Here is an 18,085-nt window from a genome sequence, read left to right as displayed (position 1 = left end):
ATCAAAATAATAATTGTACTTTCTGCTTTTTTAAATCTCAAAAAAATTTGAGATATTGAAGGTAGGTAGTGTTATTCAGCCAGGAATTTAGGGATGATGGTAATATAGTGTACCTGTGCACTTTGTGGTGAACTCATAGATGATCTGTTGAGATAGCAGGAAGCTGTCTTTTCTTCCTCCCAGATCTCACACACACACACACACACACACACACACACACACACACACACACACACTGCAGACACAACAAAATACATCTTACTGATGTCAACTAATAGACCAAAAATATTTACTGGTATAACTATGTCACATTAACCATATAGAATCCATTCTATTATCTTTATTATTTAATGTTTTTTCCTACTACTGATGTCTTTTTTAAGCAATGAAGTCACACACTTCAGATAATCGAGGTATAAAATTTAGTATTCTAATACCAACCCATATCTGTGTGGTGATATCTTGCTTGAACTAATAAAGCTTGTCTTGGGGTCAGAGAATAGAGTTTTTCTTTAGTTAGCCATAGAGGTCTGGAGGTCTGTACAGACAGACAGGAAGTGATGTAACTGGGCAGAAACAGAAACAGGAAGTCATTCTCTTGTCTGCTGAGATGCTAAGGAGGTAAGGTGTGCTGTAGCTTGCTCCTTCTCTTATCTCTCAGCATTTCCCTTTATATCTGACTCTGGCTTTTATTATCTAAACCAATTAAGAACTCCTTTTACATATCTGTGTTGGAGAGATTTTTAAAGAAAAATTTACATAGATGTGATCTTCATAGCCACTATTAGAAAATTTCAGTGAATCTTCAGATTGATTCAAATGTTAAAGTACTATGATAATTTGTTGCAAAGAATAAATACTTGATTATTATGAGATGAAATATGTAACTTTGGATCTAATAGTACATTTTAAGACTGACATTGCATTGTAGTATTTTCAAACTTTGTGTTAGAAATAAGCCAACAACCTATTTGAAAGCCACCAGACTTTTTGAAAGATAAGTCCCATGTGAACACATAGAATAATATTATAATTTTATTTTTTATCTACTAAAGAAATACAATTACTTTTTGTGAAAAATGAAGAAGACACCATAAATCTTAATTTAACATCTTAGTAATTTCATTTTCCATGATGCCATGTAGTACTATTTGATGTACCTGGAAAGGATATGCAGTGAAACTTTCAAACACCCAAATATTAACATCTAGTATTTTCTATATAAATAACCTCTTCTCATTTTCTTATAGAGATACCCATTGCTTGTGTAGGTATAGATGACATTTGGAGAAAAAGATGATAGATGATTGCTAACTTTGCTTGTGTAGGTAGAGATGATAGTTGGAGAAAATGAAGATACATGATTGCTAACTAGATAGATGTTAGATAGATAGATGATATATTTATTGATTTTAGTTCTGCCACTAGAATATCAATCAACTACTTACAAATATGCAGTTAATTAGTATGTTTTGACTTCTCAATTTGAAAACTCAAAATCAGTACCAATGCCCTTTTTTTAATATCAAATTTTGATGTTAGTTATTAGTGTCTCTATAGCCTAAAATAGCATTAAGGAATTATCTGAGGTTCTAAATAAAAGAAATAAAGTTATCCAGAATAGAAGGGAACTCTAAGGTAGAGACATAAGTGGTTGGATCTTTACAGGAAAAAAATAAACCAAACCATAAGGCCAATATGGCAAGAGGTCTAAAAGGTATGCTTGGGAATGCAGGGGTGGGCTTCAGGGTCATATGGACCTCTATCAACTCTTTTCCCTGGAAACACTGAGAAAACTGGAATCCACCATTTTCAAAACTATGGCAGTTAATCAGAGGTTTGCAGCAATCTAGGAAGTAGCTTAATTACTAAAAATATCTAATGAAACATTTGGAATTATAGCTTTCTGGATTCCTAGTACAACTTCTTGAGTGCTGTGGGAACACTATGAAGCAAGAACAGTCAATCACAAGGGGTAGAATAGAGATGCAACATTCAGTGCCTCATTCTCAGAGAGCTGCTGTTATTTTTCACATTTGAAAGTTCTCTGTGAAAATGCTTTGGCACAGAACCTTTTATTAAATGTAACTTGTAACTCACCCACTGCAAAATTCTTTTTTCCTGAAGACATTTATCAAAAGTATTTATAGATATCTTTTTTTTAGTTTGACAAGTACCTGAGGCAATATATTACAGCGAGAACAAATAATAGACTCATATTCATTCTTAAGAAGGGAAATCAATGGATTTGTATTGCATAGGGGTTTGGAAAGTTTCATATGCTCCTAAATATCTAGATGGTCTCATGCATGTATGGGGTAGTGAGTACATAATGCAGTGTGGACTAAATTGTGTCATTCCAAAATTCATATTGATTCCATAAACCCTATTATCTCAAAACATAACTTGGAAATGCAAGAATTAGGGTAAACTGAAGTCATATTGGAAGTGACTTATACAATAACTGATTATTTTTAAGAAGCCAAGAAGAAAAGCACACACAGACCCTGTGAAGAGACTGTGAGAAGTTGCCGTGTTTAAGAAGAGGGAGGAGGCCTTTTAGAAATCCAACATTGGTGGTTCCTTGATCTTGAAATTATTTTAATTAATTGTTTATTGTTGTGATAAAGCGCCATAACCAAAAGCAATGGGCAGAAAAAGGATTCTTTCAACTCCTAGCTTACAGTCCATCATCCAGGAAAGGCATACCAGGATCTCAAGACAGGAAGAGAGGCAGTACCTGATGCAAAGGCCAAGGAGGAGTGTTCTTTACTGCCTTGTGCTCCCTGGATTGCTTCTGCAGCAAGAAGATACCTCCAGACTCACCTATAGGCCAGTCATATGGAGGCATTTTCAAAGATTCTATCTTCCCAGATATGTCTAGTTTTATGTCAAGTTAATAAAAGAAGAAACCAAAAGAGCAGCCCACACAGAGTTCTATTCTTTAGAAAAATAGGAAAACTAATTGCTGTTTTTAAACCCCACTGTTAGTAGTACTCTATGGCAGTCCTATCAGCAAATAACCTCAAGCATGTAAGTGTTCAGGAAAGACCACAGAAGACCTCCTCAACTCTGTCTGACTCACACACACAGATCTCCACCAACATTTGGTGACTTAGCCTAAGAATTTATAGACACCACTTCCATTTTAAATACCTATGCTGTCAAATGATGATTAATGTAGGTATTATGGATTTAGTTCAAGAGACTTAGCCTTACAAAATACAGTTCAGCTTTTCTCAACACAGGTTCTATCCATTTAACAGCTAGTTTCCCAGACCAAATATATGGTAGGTTTTTCTACATTGACACCCATATTATAGATCTGTTTCCTCCCCTCTTTTTATTCATCCAGCATGTCTTGCACACCATGTATCCTGATCCCATTGCATCCACCTTCTGCCCCTGCAAGCCCGCCCCCAATAAGAGAAAAAAAGGAAAAAAATTAAAAATCTCATCATGGAAGCTGTCTTAAGCTGTCTTGTGATACAGCGTTCCACACAGTAAACCCTTTTGTCCGTATATCTTTACTTGAAAATGTTTGGAGCAAAGAGTCATTGGTCTGGTTCGAGGTCTTTGGTTTCTACTACACTGTGGATGCTCAGTACTCTCTGAGACTCTTCTTGGATATCCTAATGTTGCCCTGTGTTCTAGTGATCCTATATCTTTGGTTCTATGAATCAGGCCTCTTCACATGAATCCAAAAGATCATAGTTGGGGTGGATATTGGGGCAGGTCACATCGAAACCACGGTTCTGGGCCTGGGCAGCTGCAAGGTTGGTCAGCCCACATGTTCTCCCCTGTCCTCACCACCAGGGTGAGGTCTCCAGTATTGCCCTGGTAAATTCACACTTGCAGCAATGAAAGAGGGGTGGTGTCAGTTCTTCTGCTCACATGCCCTCAGGTTTGGCTCTCCCCTACCTCCACCATCAGGACCGGCTCTGCCGAGCTTCCCAGGTGAGGAGTATGGGCCACTCTCCTGAGTGCTGCAAGGCCAGGGTCAGCCCTCCATCTCTTCTGATGCCAGGGTCAGGTCCTCCATCTGTCTCAGGCATTGATGGGGGAAAGGCATCTCTCCTATGCCCATGAGTAATGAGGACCGTGCTCCCTTGCTCATAACATTGGTGCTGGGTCACCCACACCTCTGAAAACTGGTCCACCTCTGTTGTTCTGTGCTGCCTAGGCTGAGGTTCAGGACCGCTGCCCTTAGTGCTGAAGCTGGCAAGGGAGAAGGTAGTCTCATTCCTCTGCTGCAGGCAGTAAGGGGTAGGGGGTGAGGCAATGAGGGGATAAGGGGGGTTATCTCTCCCCCACCCACACAACTTGTCTGACTTGTCCACACCACAACCAATAGGGTAGGCACTATTGCTTTGCCCAGGTGAGGTTCAGGGTCTATTCTCCTGAGTATTGCAACTGTTGGGGATGAGGGGCAGCTCTCCCACTCTTATGGCCACAGGCATTGATAGTGTATGAATGTGTGTGGGGAACCTTAACAAACTGTATACAACAAATAAACAACATGCAAGTGCAAATAAATGAATTCAACGATTTGTTATTGATAGAGGAAACATTCTAAATGAATCAAGAATATTGCTATTTATATATTTTATAGTCATTTTGTTACTGCTGAGGAAAAATGCACAAAGCCTAAAAGGTAGGAGTTGTTGTCTCAATAGAAGCAATTAAATTATACATTACAGCTACACTTTCGTACTTTTATACCTCAAACACTAAGTATACTTTTAGCCCAAATGGCAATCTGACATCAGGTCTGAGTAAATAGATTCTGAAAGCTTAAAAATTTGTAAACAGAGTTTGTTTCCATGTACAAGACAACATAATGCCACCTCTAACAAATGAAGAAATACCTGTGAAATGTTATTGATAAGCATTGATCATAAATCCATAAACATTTCTCTCATAGTGTTCACTGTGCGATATTTAAATTTCTTTTCGTGTTGTTGCCTAAGATACTCTTAATTCACATTTTGCTTTTTATAGGAAGCAACGTTTGATTTCTGTTTGTAAAGTCTCTCATGTTTCTTTCATTTGCAGTTTGGTCGCCACTAAGGAAACAAACAGTGCAAGATCTCGAAGTGCTCCAATGTCACCTTCTGATTTTCTGGACAAACTAATGGGGAGGACATCTGGGTATGATGCAAGAATCAGGCCTAACTTCAAAGGTAGCTATTGTGCTTACTTCTTACTGTGCGGTGTGCTTAAAGAAGTTAATATTTCAAATTGCTTCCACAGGAAGTTGAGGGGGTGGGGGTAGAATAGGGGGAAGAGGGAATCATAGGATCGAAGACAGATCAGGCACCAGAGTGACCTCGAGTGATCTAAAGGTATAACATCAATTGGCAAGCTAAGCAATAGTGGAGGGACCACCTCGAATGCCCATTCCTGATAATGAACTTGATGTCTATAACTATCCGGGAGCCTTCATCCTGGGACTGATGGAAGCAGAGGCAAACACACAGCTAAGCACTGAACTGAACCCAAGGAACCCAGTGACAGAGAGAGAGGAATGATGAGCAAATTGGCAAAGAATGGGCTGGCAAAACCAACAGAGACAGCTGATCTGAACAGGGGAGTGCTCTTGGACCCCAGACCGACAGTGGGGAGGCCAGCATGGGACTGATCCAGACCCCCCAAATGTGAGTGTCAGTGAGAAGGCCTGGACAACCTATGGGGCCCTGAGCTGTGGATCAGTGTCTATCCCTGGTATACAATCTGTCTTCATGTGCCTATAGCACAAAGAGAGATGCTCTCTCAGCCTGGACTCTTAGGGGAGTACCTTGACCCTACCAAGAGTAAAATGATAGACTCTAGACATCCCCTATGTGGAAGGATTTGGCAATAGGGTGGGAGGGAGGGTGGAAGGGGAGTGCGGGAGGAGGGGAGGGAGAGGGAACTGGGATTGACATGTAAAACAAGCTATTTAAAATTAAAATAAAAAAATACACACACACACACAAAAAAGATATAACAAATCGCTTCCACCAGACACTACAATGCTTATTTCCAATAGTGTTTGAGATATACTGTGTTAATAAGAGTTGTACCTGCATCAGAAAAGCCTGGTTTTCATTTTCAGAGATAGCATAATGTGCCTGCTTTGAACAAACAGTACTATTCTTTCCTTAATATTTATTGGTTTGGTTTTGATTTTTCTAAGGCAAGATCTTGCTGTGCAGTCTATGGAGCCCAAGCTAAAATCAAGCATCAAGCTCATGGTCATTCTCCTGCATCAGTCTCCATAATGTAGTATTATAGGTGTACATCACCATGCATGGGTTCTAAATAGTTTTATTTCATATATCAAATTATATCACACATCAACTCTGTGTGTGTGCGTGCGTGCATGCACATGTATGTATGTATAAATTACTACCTGTTATTTCATCGTCTGGAACAAAAGCCCAACATCCAGAGTTTAGGTTTTATATCTATGTCTCTATAAATGAGAAGCAACCAGAAAAAAATAATAAATACCTTTTTTATTGACAATATGGGAATTAAACTGACATAGTTTTTGAGCTCTGATTTGTCTGAAAATCTTCATTGTAAAATTAATAGGCACTTGCTAGAGCAATTTATATTTTAGAAAGTACTAATTATAAAATGCATATACTTCCATCCTGATTGTTTGTTCACTATTCACATCTTCTATTAACATATTTACTTTGTCATAATCAATGAACTAGCACCCCTATCTTGCCCAGAGCAAGTCTTTATGTTGAAAAGATTTTACAGGCTATACACATTCATAAAAGCATGGTACCATTTCTACATCATAAGCATAGTTACACTGCACTAAAATTCTACCTCTAAATTTAAGATTGCATAGTCAAAGTCATACTTAATAATATTGCTTATTCATATCAAACTGCACCAAGTTTCTTCTGAGTGAGAGAGTGCAATTTAGTTCAGAACATCGAGTTGATTTGTGTGGGCATTATTGCATCTTTTGTATTTTCCTCCTAACCATTTTCTCTTTCTCTTTCACTCTGTCATTTTAAACATATTTTCTCTAGAGAATGAAATTGGAAAGGAAAGGCTTTCTGAGTCCGACCTTTGCTTGGTGTCGAGTGTTGAGTTTTGTCATGCAACGGTTTGGCTGTGAACGTTCCTTACAAACACAGGTGTTGAGCAGTTGGTCTCATGGGGTGTGATATAACTTCTAACTGGTAACGTCTAGCTCGAAGGATGGTTGCTAGAATTGAACAATTTAGCCTGGACTGAGCTCTCTGCTGCTCTGTAGACTTCTGAGGAAGCCATACCTTATTTCTGCCACCCAGAGCAAACTGGTCTCAGCCATCTTGTTTTTCTTGTCATGATGAAGTGTATACCCTAAAACTGGGAGCAAAATAAAACCTAGAAAAGCCATTCTACATGGTTTCTTTACTCTTCCACATTACAATGAATGCTCCTAATACACTATGCTTACTGGCTAGGAAAGAAGACTTTACTCTTGAAGCATGGAAAAGTATCATGTCTGTTCCAATTGTCACCAAAGTTATTTACAATGTTTCAAAAGCTCTGGAAGCCAATAACAGGCCTGTTACACAGGAAATGAGGAAGAAGGAAGTTTCTGATGTCCTTTTACTCAGTCCTGCTCCATTCACTTGTATTCTCATTCTTTATCTCATCTGACAATTATCTTTAAGAGCCTTTTACTTTTTATGCCATTAAACTAATTATGAACGTCCCCCCATTTTCTTTGGTACATTAATTCTCACTTTTGTTTGGCAATTTCTTCTTCTCTAGACAGAAAGAAAGCTGTTTTCAGGGCTTTATTGGAGTAAAAATTTTCTGGTATCATTTGAAACTTGAAGAAATCTTAATAGGACAATTGAACAGCAAATAAAAATTTGATCATATTATATAACAACACTGTAGTTAACTAAACTATTCTAGCAGTCACTTTTGGGATTCACTTCTCTTAGTTGTTACTAATCTTGGTTCCTTCCATTGGCCTTTCATGAACTTTAATAGAAATTGGACTTCAGCAGAGAGTATTATGTTAATTATCACTCAATTCTCAAATCCTCACAAATATTTATTTGTTTTCGCTCTGTTACTCTAGTGCCAGTGTTCACTCTTTTTATGGATAGAAATAACATTATTTTCATAGTATCGTTGTGATTTCTTTCTACTTGCAATATTTCTCTATATTAATACACTTCTGAACATATTACAAATCAATTAACACTGCTAGTGACTATCTGACCACCACATTTACATATTCACATATACAAAAATTAAATGTTTACATATTTATATGTGTGTAAATATATATAGATAATATTATATATGCTATCTGCAGGATAACAGTGCATTGTTCCTACACACACACAAACACACACACAATATATATATACATATATATATATGATGAATATTTTAAGGATTTTACTTTCTTATTTTAACCATTTCTATGCACCAAGACACTATTTTTCTTCCTACTTTGGGGAAACTGTTTTCTATTTGCATGTCTATGTATTGGAAGATCATTGTGACAGGGTTGAGGTAGATGCTTTTCTAAAATAATAAATGTCTACATGTTCAAAGTATATTTTACTTTTCTTCTGTTTTTACTGTTAAATATGTTTTGTTTTGTTTGGTTTTTGTTTGACTTAAGACAGGGTTTCTCTGTATTGCTTTGGAGCCTGTCCTGGAACTCTCTCTGTAGACCAAGTTGGCTTCCAACTCACAGAGATCAGTCTGCCTCTGCCTCCCGAGTGCTGACACTGAGAGATGGCTCAGCTGTTAAAGGCTAGGCTCACAGCCAAAAATCTAAAAATGTTTTCATTGAAATAGAATTACATCACTTTCCTATTACCTTTCATCCTTCCAGCCCCTCGCAGTTACCTTCCCTGTAATCATTCCTAAGCCTCCCAATCTCAACTTGATAGCCTCTTTTTCTTTCATTACTGTGCTATATGTAGATATGTACAAATACACATATATTTAAATTGCTTTTGTTGCATGCATATATGTGCAAATGCACAAATATATGAACACAGTCTGTTATTGTTGATTGTATATATCAGGTTCCAGGGCTTACCACTCTGCATTTGACAGCCAAAAGGCATGTTCATCACAGAGAAAGCTAATTATCCTCCCTGCAGTCATTCATTTCCTCTAGATCTTTGTGTAGGGATGAGGACACAAAAAATTCTCTTTCATGCTATCATATCCATTGATATCCTAGGAAATACTGTTTACAGATGACTTGTTGATCCTCTGGGTCTTACAGTCTTTTCATCCACTCTTGTAAGATATTCTCTGAGCCATAGATGGAGGAGCTGTGATCTAGATATATTAATCGGGGTTGGCTCCCCGCAGTCTGTTGACTTACCTTTAAATTACTATTTTATGTTACTTTAATTTCAAAACATCCTCAAACTAGCAAAATAACAAGAACAGTGAAACCCCCAGCTTTTAAAATTAAACTATTTCAATGTAAGTTGGTGGTCTGAAATTGTGCTAGAAGCAAGACCATTAACTTTGACAACCACTAAAACTAGCAACATACATGAAGATATCATTTCCATCTAACTTCTAAATTCTTAATCATATTTCATGTAATTTAAATAATAATGACTCCCTAACAATGTTATCCACTGTCAGTTATAATCACTGTCTCCTTCAGTCTGTGACATCTCTTCATTTTAAAACTTGAAGATGTAATTTTCATAAACTATATTCTAATTAGTTTCTCTCTCCTAACTGCTCCCATACCCTTTCAATCTTCTCACCTACCCAAATCCATACCCCTTCTTTCTCCCTTATTAGAAAGCAAACAGACACCAAGATTGATCTTGGCATTAAAATATTTTTCAGTACTTAAACTACCTTGCATTTGTCAAGTATTTCCTCAACTGTTTTTATAGTGCATATTGGCTGTAATATTATAGGTTGCATCTTATCAAACATAAGTCATGTTGGTATTTATCATTACTGGTAACTTTCACGTGTAATACTTATGTCGTATCCATTAAAATACACCTACATATAGGAGATATATCTAGGCACACATATACAAACATTGCATAAACACATTTGTACAGATGTCTGTATTTACATCCTTATATGTCATCACTGAAGGCCATAATTTCACATTGATATTTACAATACTAGTAAATGTAAGTTTATACTAGTTTATACTAGTTTCTCATTTTTCATATTTAACTTTCTCATCTGAGAGCAGAAACATGACTCCCATTACCCTCCATATAATTATTTGTTTAATCAAAATGAAATGAATCTTTGATGTTGCATTGTTTCATTTGTCCTCTATTTTGGTTACACTGTGAAATCCTGCTTGGTTGTATCATTAAGACAAGAGGGTCATTCACATTCCATCTCTACATGCTAAGAGCACACAAGCACACACTCTCTATCCTTTTCTGGGTCTTACATGCCTTACCAGTTTTCTCATTGTGATAACACGCTTCTCACTTAATCTCTACCTAACATGTGTGTCTTGTAGTCTTTCTTTAAAGAAGTGTTTCTCTCCTTCAGAAGGTTACCAAAACTCTAGGTACCCCTGGCACAGAAACCTATCTTGCAATGGTCACCTCAAAAAAAATAGAACCGCATTTCTGTGAAGCAACATTTTAAATGGAATTCTATTTTTATTCATAAAGTACAAACTATAAATCTTTATTTGCAGTCATCAAGAATATTTTGCTCATTAAAAAAACAGGACAGTTCTCCCAAGTGACATGTATATGCATTTAACTAAAATAAAAACAAATCTCTGGGTTGGGTTATTTTTCATCTTCAATTATACTGTCTTTAAGAATGTTAAAGCTTTAGTACAGAATTCTGGTAAAAATTCCTTAGAGTCATTCTTATGAACATTTGAGTTGTTTGATTGTTTGCTCTACATTGGCCTAATGAACGCTTTCTCCAGTGTGATTAAAAATAACATCATTAGCAAGTGTCTGAATTGCACTTTGATATTCTGCCTTTCCTTCATCTCTAAACTTAAAAGCCATGTCCTATGTCTTTAAGGGATATTTAAAAGAAAAATTGCCCAGAAAACATCTGCAACTACTGTCATTTGCCTTTCAGGCCAAGGATGTCGACTGTAATGAACAATTTAGAAGCACAGTTTGCCATATGGGTGCTGTAGCAGTTATTTGCTCTGTTGCTAAACATAGTGGTGTATTGGATGGATATAACAGCTTTTGCTTTGGCACGGAGAAGTAACAGATTGGCCAAGGATGTTAAACAGGTGCTGTCTGTGATAGCAAGTAGATTTACAATCTTCTCTGAGTTTCCTACTGCATAAAAGTTTTCAATAGATATAGCAACATTTAAGATAAAAGGATGCTCTGTAATTGCTAACTTACCTGACCTGTACCAGCCTTATGGGTAGATCACAGTTTCTTGAAAGCGTGACCTGCTATATTCATCTCATTCTTTGATTCGGTCTCCATGCTCACCATCCTCAGTGGGGTCCATTCCATATTATTCTAACACCATTACAAAAATCCCCTATATGCTACCCCCCAAAGCTTTATCCATAAGTAAAATTAAGGATTCCTAAATGGTTCAAGTCTACCTTATTACTTTACTTATTTTTGACAGTTTTGATTAAATGCTAAGAAGTAAAACAACTTGGGAATAAAAGAGCTCATTGGCATATAGGTCACAGTCCAAAATAAAGGGAAACCAAGGCAGGAAGTTGGAGACTGGAACCAAAGCAGAGAGCATTCAGGAATGATGTTTACTAGCCTGCTCAGTTTGCTTTATTATATAGCCTAGAATCATCTATAATTGGTCCTCCCATATCAGTCATTAATCAAGAAATGTCCCAAAGGCTCACCACAGGTCAATCTGATGGAGGCAATCCCTCAATTGAGGTTTTCTCTTCCAAGGTGCCTCTAGCTTGTGTCAAGATGACAAAATTTAATCAACAAACTCTTACATTATCAAAAATCTGTAAAGACCCCAAGATGACTATAAAGTACATATAAATACTTTGATATCAAAAGAGTCCTTGATCTAAAACACTGACCTTTATAACCAAATTGATATTTACTTTAATATTTCAAATGATTTATCAATATAATTTACATATGAGCATGTCTTTCGAATTAGTATATGCTGTATTTTTGAAAATGTAATTAGTATTTGATGCCTGAATTCATGTGTCCTTTCTTCTGTGGGAAAGAATGCACAAAATAATAAGTAGTTGGCTGAATACCAAATAGTACTTGTGTGCATTACATACAGGCAAAAAATATATCTGACATGACAGAGTATAAAGCTTAGCGCTGAGACCACTGACAGTTCCTTTACTTACAAATTAAATTTGAATGACTGTTTACTTTTGGAAACAGCTTTCTGCATCTTGTTGGTGACATGTTAGAGCGCCATGAGCTGCCATTTGTACAGTTATAACAGCTATCCTTCTTTTTGTCCTTGCTCTTTTGTAGAAACAGGTTAGTTTCCTTGTGACATTCTTTGACATTTATATTCAAACCTCTGTTCAACAGAGGATGGCATCACCATATTTTATGCACAAAAATTAACAATTTCATTGGTTTCTCCTCGTAATATGGTATTTAGCAAAGCCCTTTCTGAACTTTCATGGGATAATGAACAAATGCCCTGAAACACTGGTTCTCAAAAAATTTATTAAAGTAGAAGTTATTATTTTGCCCTGATTTTTTTCTCTACTACCATTCATACCTTTATGAATAAAAATCATCCAAAAATGGTACTAAAAATAATCAGAGAATACCTCACCTTTTACTCAATGCCTAGTAAAAATCAAAATTTTACAGCAAAGGCCCTTTCTGATAAAACAAGGAAGGCAAGTCGCCCCCTTCTGTTTTCTTTATCTCATTTTCAACAAATGAATGGGACTGGTAGTCCTGTTACAGCTCTTCAAGCTGTCTTCCCAGAGTACATGTGTATGCATCTTATTTTGCATCTTTATCTGCATTTTATTTGAAAGTGAATTAAAGCAACACTAGCAAATTTGCGGTTTTCTTTTCTAAAGGAAAATCAAGAAGGTATAATATAATTAATCTGAAACTAAAGTTTGATCCTGAGACTTGCAAGAGAAAACAGCAGTGTTTACTGTTAATGGAATCACAGAGTTGGAGCCTGAAAGTGTGAAAGGTTCCTTTAAGTTTCGAATGATACCAACCCCCTGTGAGTACTTTCAGAATATGTCACTTTAGACTTAGGCAGAGTGAAGGAAAAGCTTATCTCTGATACTTAATTGTGACATCACACTTTCCTTTTGATGAAATACAAAGAAACGGTAGAGCAAATTCCATTTTCTCTTACCACCAAATTCTTTGGGCATTTACCGCAAGTTATCTCAATAAGTTATTATTGCGTTCATTTGTTTGATTTTTCTTTTTTCAATTTTACGTTTGAGATTGTATGTAAATGTACATGTATGTTCCTAAATGTAACCTGTTGAACCATATAATATTACTTATATGTATGCTTTCCGGGCTGACCACTTAGCACTGTTCTCCTCCCTGGAGATGAGTACCTCTCCCACTCTCAGCTTTACACACTTGTTTAGACTTCTGTGTGTGTAGGTTTGAGGTCTCATGGCATTATCCCCTGTCCATGCTGGGGATTCTGTCAATGCTTCTTTATTCTGATCACATTTGGAGAGTCGTACTGGTGAGACCTTATGTGTGCTGCTTCTGATATTATTAGCAGACACAATCTCTCAGCAACTCCCTGCTCCTCCAGCTTCTACAATCTTTCCACCTCTTCTTTGCACCCTCCCTGAGCCATAGGAATGAGAGTGTTGTGTAAATGTGTCCAATATAACTAGGCTCTAAAGCTCAGCATTCAAATTGGTTTGGGTCTTATAAATAAGCAATTTAGTGTTGTAGGCATATGCTTTTATCCCCACCCAGAAGATACAGATTGAGTCTTTTTTATATATCCATCCATATCCCAAATGCAAAACTATTTTTTAAATTCTGTTACACAGACATAGTTAGAATTTCATATTTATGTCACTTTCTAAAATTATTATGGCAATGTAAATATTCTCCAAGTTTATCTTTAATTTTCCACAAGTTCTGAATATGGCATTATGATTCCTAGCTGACACAATTTTAGAAAGAAACGTAAGTCATATATAGGATCACAAATCACCATTTTGTAATTTTCTATGGCAATGCTGGAAAATGGAGGCATAACATCAAAACTTCGAAGCAAAACATTATTCCTAGCTTAAATTTTTATAAGAAAACCTATGAAAATGCATCTGTAGGTAAGGAAGTTCTAAACTGTTATGGCCATATGTACTTTCTCAAAAATTAACAGAAGACATCTTCAATTAAAATGAAGACATGAACCTACAAAGAAGAAATGGGCATCATGAAAGAGCATCCCACAAAACAAAGCAGCGGGAACATTTCCCAGGGCACTGTTGGCAACTTGTACACTCTAAACAGGTTGACTATTTTGCTATAGAGAAAAATATTCTTGATAGGCCCAAGAAAAATGAATCCACTATAATATCTGAAGGGTTTCATGCATAGATAGATAATTTATGTATTTCAGGCCTTGTGGTCAGGAATAACACACATGGGAGGAAGCTATGAGGAATATATAATACTATTATCAACTTCAGAAAAAAGGATTTGTAAGAAATGAAATGAAATTAAAGGTATTTTCTGACTTAGTGTGTTTCCCCAACAGTTTGTAAAAATCTAAATGACCTAATTTTCCTTTGAAAATTGCTATTCTGTAGGTACAAATTTGTTTCCTTATTTCACACATAAACCTTTATATTCAAACCCCTGATCAATTAGGGATGGTAATGCCACATTCAGAACTTGCGTATGAATTAATAATACACTTGAAGTATATTTGCATTGCTACAATGGTGTTAGAAAATGAATATTACAAAAAAAATTAAAATTTAACTCTGTACAGGTAATAGGATATTAAAGATACTTCTATGCTTGGAGTATGGAGAGAAATATGAAGAAAAGATTCAGTCCTTAACAGATACTGATGGTCCCTCATGGACAGCCTCACCCTCTCTGAGGAGTGGATGGAGGATGGGATGGGAGAGGTCAGTGTGGGGCATGGGAGGATGGAAGGGAGAGGGAAGTGGGACTGGTATGTAAAATAAGATTGTTTCTTATTTAAATAAAATTTATACAAAAAACAAACGAGATTCAGTCCTTAGCATTGTGTGAGCATCAGAACATATATACTTATACCATTAAGTCTCTTAGGTGAATACACAAACAATCTCTGTCTTTTGTTGTTGTTTTTGTGTGTGTGCACATGTATGTGTGTGTGTGTGTGTGCATGTGTGCGTGTGTGCGTGTGTGTGTGTTCTATGCATGTGAGTATGTAGGTCTGTATGACATTTGTTCAAATGTAATAATCATCTTATTTACTTGAGAAAAAAGTCCCTCTCCCTTGCTGAACTGACAGTTTGCTGTCTAGGCTGACATGACCACAGAGCTCCTAAAACCCACGGGTTTCCACCTATCAATGCTGGGACTCCAGGCACACACATGAATGTCTAGATGTTTTTCTTTAGGTACTTAGGACTGGAACTCAGATCCTCATCTTTGCACAGCACAAGCCTTTACTCACAGAGCCCATTCCCCAAGCTTTCAAAAAATCTGTAAAAGCAGTTAATTTTTTTCTAAAAAGAGGAAGGTACAGATGAGCTTATAGTAACCCTTCAAAATAAATTTACTCTTATGTATTAGCTAAGGAAACAAAATGAGTTATTCTCATATGTTAGTTTGTATATTTTCCTTCTATGATTAATTTAGATAAATTTTAAAGCAGAGAAATTTAACCTGTACAAAAAAACGCTTCATTTATATAACTATCAGACTAATTACAGAACTTGAGTGTTTATAGAATATCATCTAAAGAATATTAGGGAAAAGATCACACTGTTATAAAAACATAGTTTTTAAAATTGGATCTTACCATGCTACATATAGCACCTAAATTGTCCCCTGTGGCATTTGTTACTTTTGATATCCTAATGTACAAATGGTAGAACATTTTTCAGGCCTCGATTATTTTGGAGTAAGTAATATTCTATACTTGGCAAGAAGCACTCAAGAGTTAATTGATCCCAGATCTCCCAGCTCAGTTATCATTAGTGTATCTCTGTGAATCTTCCATTTGCTGTTCACAGGTTTTAGATATTTAATGAGGTAGTGAGTAAATGGAAATAACGAAAACAAGATTTCTTGAATTTATGGTGCCTGCAATCAGAAATTCAGACAGTAGTGAAGGATAGTAGAGTGGGGAGTCTCCTTTCTCAATGGAACATTGGCAGAATCATCAAAATTAGTCTTCAGAATCCTAAAAATAAAGCTCAAACTTGTAACATTCTGGGACGTGTTTATTCAAGAAAAACTGATGGATTCTTTAACATCAAAAGGCACTCAGATTTGGTCCATTGCCCAGGCTTATAGTAGCCTGAAATGCAGCACCATTTTAGCAGCTTCCAAGAGAATGGACAACCCTAGAGCTCTTTCGACAGTACATCCCAAGATTATTGTCATTCTGTGGCCTGTCTGGAGCTTCTCAACAGAAGTTACTTGATAATTGACTTGTCTTAGAACATGTTTGAGGAAAGCCTTGGTTCGGTGGAAGCTGTCAGAACCTGGTTGTGCTCTCTATCCATTCTGACTGAGCATGTGCCCTGTACTAAGAAGAGAAAAGCAAGGTAGAGAGTCAGAGGGTCATATCGTCTTGAGCATAGAAGCCGTGCCTTCAAAGAAAATGAAATTCCCTGACTGGAATTTCAGGCTCAGGGAACTCAAGAAACCTCTGTGCAACCATTCTGACCGCAAAGTTCACAGAATAAAATTTCAGTGACTAGAAGCCACTGTAACTCACTGAACAACAAATAATAAAACCTAAAAGCAATAAAAAGTGTGGATTGGAGGTGAATGTGTATATGGGGCTGGATGTGTACTGCCAAACATTGTCTAGCTATATACCACCATGGCCTACTTAATATTTCTTATTTCAACAACATTTTAGGAGACATGCAAGGACAGAAAAATATCCTGGAGAAAAGACCAGGAGAATGTCACTAAAGTGACTCATAGACTATATTCATCAGACAGTCCCCAAACAGCTACAAATTGGAGATGAAGGAAATGGGTTCTCCCTTCTCCCTTCTCATTTTCTTCTTGCCCGTACAAAGCCTGAGATTAACCAGAATTGTCACCATTTGGTCTTCATGGAGCATGAAAATAGACCTTAACATAATTAAATCTCTACCTCACAAGGATACATTTTTATATTTTAGACAGTGTCACTGTTCAAAGGACATCACACCAACCTTGAGATTTTTTCACCCACACTTGCAGAATAACTGCCTGCTAGGCTGCATATCTATGAACATACAAGAAATACCCCTACTCTTTTTTGTAAATATTGAAAAGCATAGAATAACTCAAAAATATTTCAGATGAGCATCTATCAGCCTTCATAATTTTCTTCTCTTTTTCAGGTCCTCCAGTGAATGTCACATGCAACATATTCATAAACAGCTTTGGCTCCATTGCAGAAACGACTATGGTAAGCCTGTCCACTTGATAACACGTTTCAAACTGGATTAATTTCTAATTACATTAGTGGGAATTTTCAACTTAATTTTATATAATGAGATTTTAATAAATGAAATTGTGGAATGACTAAATTGCTATCAACTGTAGATGGTAATGTCTATGTAGAAATTATATATTAAAGAATCAAAATAAAGCATTAAAAACAAGATTGGATTTTTCTAATTCAACACTATTGTGTTAAAATTCCACTTAAAATTAAAATCCTACCAGATTATTTATTTCTAGTACTCAACAATAGCTACCATATACATATTAGTAAATATCTTGATATTTAATTATTCTCCGTGCTTACAGTCTACTTATACCATACTTTAATTTGTCCTATGAAATTTTCAACTGAATAAAGCACTTTCCCAAACATAATACAGTTTTATAATAAGCGTTAGACCTAGAGACACAGGAGCCTAATCCCAGCTACTCAGGAGTCTGAGGCAAGATGATCACAGGTTCAAATG

General features: G+C 36.4%; 1 protein-coding gene across 3 annotated transcripts in view; it reads left to right on the top strand.

Annotated features, from left to right (window-relative positions):
• The window catches only part of Glra3 (glycine receptor alpha 3), a 146,072-nt gene that overhangs the window by 40,038 nt on the left and 87,949 nt on the right, over nt 1-18,085 (top strand). For 2 of the 3 annotated variants that reach the window (XM_005075143.3, XM_040742269.1), the window contains exons 2-3: nt 5,056-5,183; nt 17,513-17,580. In XM_005075143.3, coding sequence (XP_005075200.1) covers nt 5,056-5,183; nt 17,513-17,580 — 196 coding nt within the window. Of the gene's footprint in view, nt 1-595; nt 622-5,055; nt 5,184-17,512; nt 17,581-18,085 lie in introns of those variants that run through there. The other variant, XM_040742270.1, reaches the window with a different exon arrangement.

This window comes from Mesocricetus auratus, unplaced genomic scaffold, assembly GCF_017639785.1.
Source record: "Mesocricetus auratus isolate SY011 unplaced genomic scaffold, BCM_Maur_2.0 Super-Scaffold_6731, whole genome shotgun sequence".
Classification (NCBI taxonomy): Eukaryota; Metazoa; Chordata; class Mammalia; order Rodentia; family Cricetidae; genus Mesocricetus; species Mesocricetus auratus.
This window is presented reverse-complemented; position numbering and strand designations above follow the sequence as displayed.